This window comes from Rhopilema esculentum, chromosome 5 (genome assembly GCF_057945365.1).
Source record: "Rhopilema esculentum isolate cy_ngs chromosome 5, ASM5794536v1, whole genome shotgun sequence".
Taxonomy (NCBI): Eukaryota; Metazoa; Cnidaria; class Scyphozoa; order Rhizostomeae; family Rhizostomatidae; genus Rhopilema; species Rhopilema esculentum.
In genome coordinates, this window is record NC_142819.1 from 3,343,507 (window position 1) to 3,354,187 (window position 10,681).

General features: G+C 37.2%; 1 protein-coding gene across 1 annotated transcript; it reads left to right on the top strand.

Annotated features, from left to right (window-relative positions):
- Positions 1 to 795: 795 nt before the first annotated feature.
- LOC148960212 (uncharacterized) lies at positions 796 to 10,452 on the top strand. The gene is made up of 2 exons (XM_089108684.1): positions 796 to 1,361; positions 6,954 to 10,452. Exons 1-2 carry the CDS (start codon positions 1,298 to 1,300, stop codon positions 9,746 to 9,748), a joined length of 2,859 nt encoding a protein of 952 aa, XP_088964810.1. The 5' UTR covers positions 796 to 1,297; the 3' UTR covers positions 9,749 to 10,452.
- Positions 10,453 to 10,681: the final 229 nt, after the last annotated feature.

A 10,681-nucleotide genomic window follows, 5' to 3' on the forward strand; every position in this document is an offset into this window, starting at 1 on the left:
TTTCTAGGAGGTTTTTTCCAAACTCTGAATTTGAATGACGTCCTTTTTTATTTTGATTGGTTTTTTCAGTTTTCCTTTTGCACGTACGATTGTAACAGTCTTATCTATCGTTGCAAACCATCTATGTAAATGAGAGGTTCAAATGAAAGTTTTTCATTATTGTATATCATTTCATTACAACAATTGTATTTGTTAAAGCAAAAGGTTGAAAGATCTGGCCCAGGCTCCCAAAAGTTTGCCCACCCCTATTGTAAATAAATGTCCATCAAATTCTCATCACGAGCAGTGCACGACGTTTACATTTTAAGCAATCTTCTGGACTCCAATGCATACTTAAATTGAAGTATGAAGAACGCCGTTTAATGGGCTTGGACATTCGTACTTTGTGAAAAGTCAACCAAAAATTACATTTGTATATTACTAAAAAGGTTTTTTGAAGATTTGGACTTAAAAAAAGCTGGTTAATAATGAAAGGAAGAAGTAACAATATTTGGGTCGCGGAAAACTCAAATAGAATTTCCCGTTAATGTGATAATATTATCCGTTAATAATCTCCAAGCCTGTCGAAAAAATCGCGGTAAAACTTTCGCCAAAAGTCACCACGATAAAAGCACCGCACGTGGGGCATAGAGTCAAATTTAGAATTCATCACAGTATGTGCATATCAATATTTGTCAGGTTTTTTGAAAAAACTTGTCATCAAATTGAGGCCTTTTCCCGTTCTCTGTTCTGATTGTCACGCCGAATAAACAAACAAGGATGGCGGCCATAAACTCCTTAAATGAAGCCGTCAACATTTGACCTAAAAGAAATGAGAAAGGGAAATAAAACATATTAACTCTAGCAAAATAATATACCGTAAAAGAGGGAATTGCAGTTTAAATTTCCAGATTCTTAGATTAATCGAGTTTTCTAAATGTAACATCGATATTATAAACTTTTCTATTCCGCGAGGCTGTGGGGCTGTCCAGCCGCAGAGGGCTTTGTTGGAATCGAATGAGGACACAGAAATTCGTGAGTTAACTTCCGCGAGAGTCGATCTGTAATCAAAGGCATACTTTAGAAGACAGGTCACACAAACTGAAAAGAAATCGATAGCTAGGAAATATAGCGATTTATTCAAATCAAACAGAATTATTGTTTATTTTTGCATAGAGACCTGCTTGGCTCAGAAAGTATTTTGAATAACCATCGCATTACTTGTCTTTGATGTCCAGAAGGAATTGAAGTCACCTTTTCGATCATTTTTGGCATGGTTTTCTAGATTTTCAGAAGATCTAACCAGTATTGTTGTGGAATGGCCTTTTTTTGCTTCAGAAAGAAGTTACCCTGGTCAAAAACAAACCATTATAACTGCAACGGTAAGTTGTTTACATCATTATTTTTAGGTGATTTTGCGTGTCAAACGATCGGGGCTGGAGTACCACGTGTTACCATATGACCCAATTTATCATTGATTGGTATTAACTTAAATCCCTCAGAAGCCAAACATCTTTTGAACATTTTTACAATCAAATACATTTTCCTCGTGATCTCGTGCTGCATTTAAGCTTATTTCTCTTCAACGAATTCTTACAAGCCTTAAAAGTACCTGTCAAACGCGCAAATCAAATACGATTTCTCGCGTTCATGATTTGTGTCATTATATTCATTGATATTCTGGCTTTGTTTCCCTTGCAAAATTAATTACACTTATTCCGCAAAATTACCAATGTTTATTTTTAATCTGTGAAAAGTGAAATTAGTTTTACCACTGTATGTTTGTGGTTGAGTTACTTGTTTACAACATTGAATTGTAAAGAACAAAAAGAAGGTTACTTTCCGCTCATTTCTGAAAGTTGTCTAACCAAAGAGATTACAAAAAAGCGAATCATGTGCGTACTACATACCTTTAGTTTCAAGGAACGAATTTAATTGAAAAATGCACGAATTCACAGGTGCCCAGTTCATGTGTGGTGATAAAACTATGAAAATAAAACAATCAACTGTTATCTGTTTTCACCTTGATAAGTTTTGTACGCAAGTCGACCACAAGGCAATCTCCTCCTTATCAGATGAACAATGTTCACCTCACGACAAAAGCTTTCAAGGAATGAATATTAAACAATTTTAGAAAGAAACAGAATGTTAATTTAAAAAGTTTTGTAAAGAATGAAAGTTGGCCATTACGAAAAGGAGTTGGCTAGGCCCAGACGTTATGGCAGCCAAAGTCTTCGGTCCTTTTATCTCATAGAATACCTGAGACTGACACAAAAATGGGTAATCTTTTATGAAACCGTGTCCTTCCTGCCTACATTTTGAATTCTTATCAATTAAATGAAGGAAGCCTCAATTTTTTGATTTCTCTTTCTGCATTGTTTAGCTTATCAGGTCGGTTTCAGTTCGTACAAAACAACTAATTTACATGAAAGGAAATAACAGATAAGTCCGGATCTCACTCGGGTCTAGTGAAATAATTTATGATAAACGTCTAACTAAGCAAACATTCGCTAATTTTGTGGTGAGTACAAGGCTGCCAAAAATTTTCAACTAGATACTGAAGAGGAGATTTCTTTTGATATTTTGACTTAATCGAAGCTTATCGATTAAAGATTGCGAAATTCAATAATTAACTTATAATTTATATATAATATATATATGTATAATTTCCATGGCTATACATACAGGGTGTATTTTCATAGAACAACATGCGCCTATCCAGTCGGGGACAACCTATCCTATCCCGAAACCCAGTTTATGATAATTTTGGAAGTGACCATACCTTTTTCCCAGAAAAATTTATCCCTCCCTCCAATCTCTTTCTTACCTTCTCCCTTGAATTTTACCACTCGAAGAATGTTTTCCGTGCCCATTTTTCTGTCTAAAATGAAATAACCCATCTTACAGCATGGATAATTAATATATCGGATTTCTACTTATTCGATATGGTAGAAAATATTTTGAAAGAAGAGTATCTCACATACGATTTAATGAATGATAGATTTATATAATTGGTTTTTTAATTTCAAACTTTCATAATGATGGGTGCCCATTAAGAATATAATGATTCCTAAATGTTTGTATTCCTTTGCATTTAACTCATTGCGTATCATCTATCGAGGTTAAGAATGCGAGTAAACAGTTATAAAGATGGCAAGTTTTACTATGTTCATCAAAGTCGGCTTAAATTTTGTTTTGCTTTGAAGTTTTCGCAGCTTGATGTCTCTTTAAGCTATTTTTGCAATGACTCTTGACTGAAGCTTCTTATTTGGGTGCATCGAGACTTTAGGGCAATATTTTTCTAAAATTTTCTAGAAGGAACAAAATTTTCGAAATTTTCCGACAAATCCGGCTCTCTAAAAGGTGGAGGGGGGGGGGGTCTTTCTTGATTAGGAAACTCTGTGGACAGTATAGCCAATTCTTTGCGGGATGCAGGGCTTGGGACACGTATTTTTTTATAAGAAACTAATGTCCGGTGCTGGTAGGCAGTTTCTTAAATTTTTCTGGTCATTTTGCTATCGAAGTTTCTTACATGTTTCTTAAATTTGTTAGGTAATTATTTTCTTAAACGTGTTTCCAAGGTAAAGTAAATAGTTCTCTCACATTCAGAGATAAACTAACAAAGTGATCAAGGAATTTTGGTTTCCTAGAATGACTAACTCTGTTGAGATCTGTAAGCAGTAAACCTCATTGAACTTCATCATGGTCAAGTTGAAGTCAAAAAAAATTTGAAATGGAAACTTCTTGAGTGTGCAGTTTTCTGAGAATGAATGCAAACTGCATGTCAAGTGTAGTGTCGCAAGATACAGTGATATTCAATGTCAAGACTTTTTCGAGTGTAAACTCGAAAAATTAAAGCTGGAAATTATAGAAGTTTGTTAGTTTTTTTCAATTTGGGTAGGGTTGTTTCTTAACTTTCGAGAAATTGAGCCTACCATTTCTTATAACCTGTTTCTTATGAATAAAATGAGTGTAGTGGATTCTTAAAATTTTTCAGAGGCCACGTTTACTTTGTGGGTTTTTCACTAGTCACGATAACACAATCTTTCACTTCTGAACTATGTCGAGGAGGTAATGCACATGGATTAGTATAACGAACCTATAAATGTGTAACATTATAGACTAAGTCAGATCATCATCCATGATCAGTGATAGCAACCTCTCCGAGATGACATGCAACAATCAGTTAGGGACATTCGAATCCTATTTCAATCCATTTTCTGATATCCACTGTGACACAGTGAGAATAAATGTTCGCGGTTTCCGAATGAACTTACTAGATAATTTTTTCTTCTTCAACTTCCTAAAGTGATTTTCTGGACTAATCTGTAAACCGCAAATTTTATCAAAACGTTTCTGTTGTGACTGATCTTATGCAGACGTAATACAGGAACTCCATCTTTCTTGTCACTTCCTACAATTCTCTTCTTTTACTTTTTGACGTCATAAATCTATAGAGATGAAGGGTTCAGTGCAATGGGATGGGTTCTGGTGAATTGAGGCCTCAGGCCGTCTGCCATAACATTGCCGAGGCTCGGTCTTCTCATTTTCTGGATAGGCAGCGGCCGCTAGGCCAAACATATTTTGCGGGGCCTTAAAGAGCGGCAATGTGATGGCGTCATCATAATCTATTTCAAAAGTTTTTGAGCATTGTAAAAAATTTCAAAATTTGTAAAGACAGCTAGATCTGTTGCACTTTGGTTCTGGTTCTAAAACTTAAATAATTCAGATTTAAATTTCATTGATGCCGTATCATTAATGACAATAATAAGACATACGTGAAGTACTTTAAAAGATAACAGTGATATTGTAAAGGACACCGAGAATTGCTTATTGGACACTAGCAGTGGCGGACACTTGGGGGGGGGGGCGAGGGGGGGCGACCGCCCCTCCAATACTTTGGAGGACAATGGTCTTTTGTTCTAAAACAATGGGAAATGCTACGTCATCTTATTAAAACAATAAGCTTGCCCCCCCCCCAATATTTGATCAAATGTCCGCCCCTGGACACTAGGTATTTGTTCAGGCCCTTTAGGTGTTTTGCCATGAGTTTTCTATATCAGTTTACAATTGAAGGCTTCATTGAAGTTTAATAGTAATTTAATTATTAGAATTAATGAACTGCAAGAAAACAAGAATAACAGATGAAGAAAGATACAACAAAAAAGACAGATTTAGTGAATAAGAACAAAGGATAAAGACATTATGATATTTTTTGTTTTCACTGTATAGTAAGGACAAAGTAAACAAGAAAGGGTTCTTTGTTAGGATTTTTAGTAAGGTTCTCTTTAATTAGTAACTTATGTTGTTCTAAATATTTACGCTTTAAAGACCATGATTATTTCCTGTAGTTCGTTCGTACGGTTGATAGGGCAAAGTTATTGCTTTCGGCATTGTTGGGTACTTTTTTTAAAAAAGCTACATAAGACCTGTGTTTCTTATGTCAAACATAGATTATACATATTCTGTTTTAAGGAAGTCGCGGAAGTAATGAAAACAAAAAAAAACTGCTTCTGCTTTGAATTCTTTGAACAAAGCCAAATTAACAGTAATCCATTAGCAACATATTTATTAGTAATCCATTAGTTGCCAAGTGAACTTACAAATTTTACTTACAAACTTTTATTTACAAGAACGCCTCAATTGTTTCTGAGCCTCAATCTTGAATATTTTTGAAATTTTGTGATTCTTAGCTTGAAATTATTCTTGGATCATTCTTACGTATAAGTTTGTGTTCAAATCATTGCATGTCTAAGGTCAAAATGCATCATGAACATTTTTAGTTTGAATAGCTGGATTCTTTTTAGCAGGTTTTGCATGGTTTAAGCTGGGGAAAGGGTCCGCATGAAAGAAGGGGGGCTATAAAAGATGATTACCCGGCGCATAGTGAGACCTGTTTTTATGTTTTAAGAAATCCTTTTGAACATTGAACTAACTGATAATAAGTAGTTAAAAAATCTAAATTTAAGCCTCTAACAGTCTATGTCAAACAGTCACCAAGCACTTTACATGCCCAGGGTACCAGAGCCACAAAATTCCAAGCAAGAAAAAAAGATTGGAGCAGAGAAGCGGAGGAGCATCTTCTCAGATAGACGCTCTCTTCACTTCTCCGTTTCTATCTTCTATTTCCTTGCTTGAATTGTTGTGGCTCTGGTACCCAGGGTATGCTTGACATTACTTTGTGATCATGATTATATCCTTGACGTTGATTTATATACTTGACATAAGATGGATATGTTCTTGAACTTGGTGTAATTTTCTTGATCTTATTGGTAAATTTGTTTGAAGGTCTCCCAGGGGTTTTTGGGAACAAAGGAACATGACACCAAATGGTACAGGAACATGGGAACAACTTGAATTTTCCACTGGGAACATGGGAACATTATTACTAGTTTAAGGGAAGAAGGGAGCATTTTTCAACGGAAACACGAGAACACGGAAACATTGGTTGTTTTTTCAAAGGTTACCCCCCCTCTCTCTGGGAGACCCTTATGTTTGAATTTTCCACAATTTGGCCAACCAAACCCATTTGGCCAACCATATCCATTTGGTCTGCCATATCTATTCCCAATAATATGTTTGAGATGAGCTTCGTCTAGCTGCAGCAATGAAACAGTTTTTTGATGTTCTTCTGTGTCTGATTGTTGCATTTAGCTTGAACTCAAGATATTAACTTTCTAAAACTCAATGTAGGACAGGTCTTTCGATATCAGTAGAACAGAACGACCAAAACCGATCATAACTGAAAGTTGACAATATGATTATTTTGATGAAAGGAAGATTGGATACATGTTAAAAGGAACCTATTCATTCTAAAATTAACTCAAAAGTAAGTTTTATAAGGTCTTAGAGTAAATTCATGTAGGAATCACTTTTAAATGTAGTTTGTTTCCAGTGGACATTCCTGTTATTATGTTATGGCATATATGATAACCAATGGTGGTGTTATTGAAATCTCTTTACTTTCTACATAGATGCAAAAGACAGAAACAGCGTGAAAACTAGCAGGACTGGCGCTGCAGATGAAGACTATGGGCCGTATGAATGCGTGGACGCGAAGAAATCCAATGGGCTTAGTCCAACCTTTGGTAATAAAAATCGATTAGATAAATATGGTATCGACGTCACCTTGGATGGCAGCTTAAGACGATCAAAGAAAAAGAAGAAGAAACTGCACATAATGAAACCTAAATTGCACGAAAAGCAGAGCAAATCACCTGAGCGGAAGGACGAGAGGTTTAGGCTTGCTTCTATTCTTGATAATGCAACGCCAGATTCGCCAGTTCAGATAATTACGTCATTAGTTGATGACTATATGCCTACCACGGAAAATAGTGGATTTCAGGTTAAAGTAGGTGACAAAGTTCTTGCTCTGTACAGGCAAGGGGCCTTTGTGTTCGTTAAACGCTTTGATGGGCTGTCAGGGTTTGTACCAGTCCAGTTATGTTTCTTAGTTGGAGAGTATGATTCACGTTACGCTAACGAGAAACTATTTCCAACAGAGTCAGGTCTAGTTGCAAATGGTGTAGTGATGAATCCTGATAACTGCCCTGAACATCAGAACGAGCCAAGGGAACCTTTGAAAGACATCACTGATTCCCAATTGGAGTTAGAAGAAAACAGCAAGCAGAAAAAGCTTGTTACGGTTACAGCAAATGAAATAGGAGTTGAGTTGAATGACTATGAGTGTGATAGTTTGGCTCGGAAGGTTCAAAAGCATGAAATAAGACAACTTTTGAAGCAGGAAACTGGTTTACAGATATCATTAAGTTCTAATAAAGAACTGGAAGGGAATATTGGCCTAGGATCGCAAACCAGTCTACAGAAAACAAACCCACTGCCTCCTGAGTTAGAAAATGTTTCTAGTGAAGATAGCAGTCAAGAAGCGTTTGATAAGAAACAGGAAACGTTTGACAAGAAAGCGTTAACAAAGGATTTCTCTAAGGGGCTAATTTTACCCCAACAGCCCCCTGTTGGCCCATTTGTTAATGGGGGCTCATCAAGTAGCAGAAGCAATTCTAAGCTGAGTTTGATTGAAAAGAACGGTTCCCAGCACAGTTTGAATTCCCTTAAATCCAAGCTTATTAGGCCAGCTTTTTCGCAAGAGCACGCAAAGATGCACCCAAATGGCCTTCGTCATAACGTTAACATTGAAAGTATGATGCAAATGCAAATGGTACCTCATATTAGCATGCATGAAAACAGCAGTCAAGGGACCCTTAACAGCATACGTGCTCATTTTGACAATCAAAGTCTTAGCTCGTACGATGGCAGCATACAAGATATTTTCGCAAAGAGAAATGAGAATTCGTCTAAGTACGGCCAGAACTATCCTGCCTTAGGACACTTTTATGAGAATGGAAAGCCGTCTGGTTCTATAGAATCAAGAATACACGAACTGCTTCGGGAAAACCAGTTTATTCGGAATCGGAGATGCAGCAGCCTCCGCAAAACGGGTCAGCATGGCGGATATGGTAGGGATCATTCTCATGGTTACGGACATGGCTATAGTCCTGCCCTCGCTGCCGACGAAAGGTCCTGGAGAATTTATGCAGAAAGCATTTCGGCTCCTGGCTCTCGTGTTATGAGCCCCTCGGAGTTTGGGTACCAGTTCTCACCAACTTGTAATGGCTCATTCGAAGAGAGATCTGCATTTGAAGACAGATTTATGTTTGCACTGCGAGATTTTCGAAGCATGGAGAAAGATGACGTAAACCTTAGAAAAGGCGAACGGGTTCTCGTTTTAAGGAGCGATTCAGAATCATGGTGGTGGGTTCGAAATAGCAATGGTGACGAAGGATTTGTACCTAGCCAGTTTTTGATTCCGTTGCTTAAGCCTACGAAACTTGACTTCGGTTCCTCGTCTGACTTTTCAACGAAAAGCAGTGTCTCAAGTTATGGTGAAAAAAGAGGCAGTGATGAAGTAGACGCCACAAAAAACAGGGACATGCATCCAGCAAAACCAACTTCCTACCAGGAACGTCTTACTTTAATTGGAAATAATTCGTCTTCAAGGCTTGTAAGAGCCAATACTTTGGGATCTGAGACCAGAGGAAAACGCGGAGTCAAAGTAGACTGGACCAAAATGTATAACACCGGAAATGGCCATGCAGAGTTAAGTAAGTTGAAAAATTTGAATGGTTATAAAAATGGAGAGGAAGTTGAATCTAAAGAAGCACTTTTGAGAAAAATTCGTAGTGAAGTTCAACGAGATCCAATGAGCCCTTTGGTTGCAAATGGACGTGCCAGATCCAACGAAAACATCAATAGAGTTAATGTAAGAAGTTTAGACATGAATAAAGCATTAAACGTGAGCAATCACAAGCGGGTTACAGAAAATGGGCCAGCATTAAAGAGCAGAGTACCCCAAGAAGTGAGCCAGTCCTACGAAATGAAATCGAATGCTGTGAAACCGGTTGATGTTGATCGCAAGTACAAAGCAAAACCAGATTTACCAAGTTATGAACAGTGTGTGGACCAGATAAAGCGGGAAGAGTTCTTGGAAGGGCAGCTTTCTGGAAGCAATGGGGATGTCACTCAAGATTCAGCGTTGTTCTCAACCCCTCGCGTTCTAAGAAGACGCAGAACTTATTCTGGGACATTGAATAATAAAAAGGTCAGGTTCAACCAGATGGCTGATGATCAAACTGATGACCAGGTTCAAGATGACGGACACCCAGAGGTAGATAATCCGAAAAATACAGCAAATCAAAACGGAGCACAAACTTTAGGTGACGAAGTAGATCCAAGTCTCTCAACATGGTGTTGACAAGGAGTATAAGAATATCATAAATAAGAAAGTTTGAATATATTTAAAGAAGTAGTTATATGTTAATTTTACGAATTCATCTAGTTCTTATTATTACAACATTATTTAAAGAACATTTTGTGCTTTATACAGAGTTATTAATATTTAGTTCATTCGTATGCATATAGAATTCTAAATGAGATTATTTCACAAGATAATTTGAACGAATCCTCGTTATAAATGTTTATATGGACATTGACCGGCTCATTTACGTTACATGGCCGGCTCATTTCTTGTGATTACTTTAGGGCTAAAGACCACAGCCTACCAGGTCAAGTAAGAGAGCAAATTTGATATGATGAGAAAGATGAAGTACAGGTATCTATATTGGTAGATATTCGGATATTCGGATATTTACTCATAATACTGCAAGAGTGACTGTTTACACAAAGATGGGGTGTTGAAAATAGATCATGAAATGTACAATCATCCTCAGCTATAAATAACTGGGTAAATGTTTTTTCTAACTTCACATTTGCGGTAATTATTTTTACGTGTTATACCTTCAGAAGAGTATCAGATGAAAAGCTTTAGTGTGTCTAAAAATATTCGGTTTCTTTAAAGCCATGTCATCAGATAAGTGAGCAGATGTCGAATAGCGTCAGTATCTCTACACTACAATGTTTCCTTTAATGAAAACCTCCATCTTAATGAATGTGAGACGACGACTTCAGTAATGTCTGCCTTTGCTACTGCCTTTTTATCATGCACTAAGGCCTGGTTCAAACGTCGCGCTTCTCATGTGCCGAACCTAACTCGAGAATTAAGTACATGAGGGGCGCGACGTTTGAATCAATTTGGTACGGCAGGTTGAGTTAGGAGCGGCAGACTAGTTTGGATCAGCAGAGCTTGCCGAGCTGCACGACTCCAGCACGGCACGGTTTCAAGCGTCGA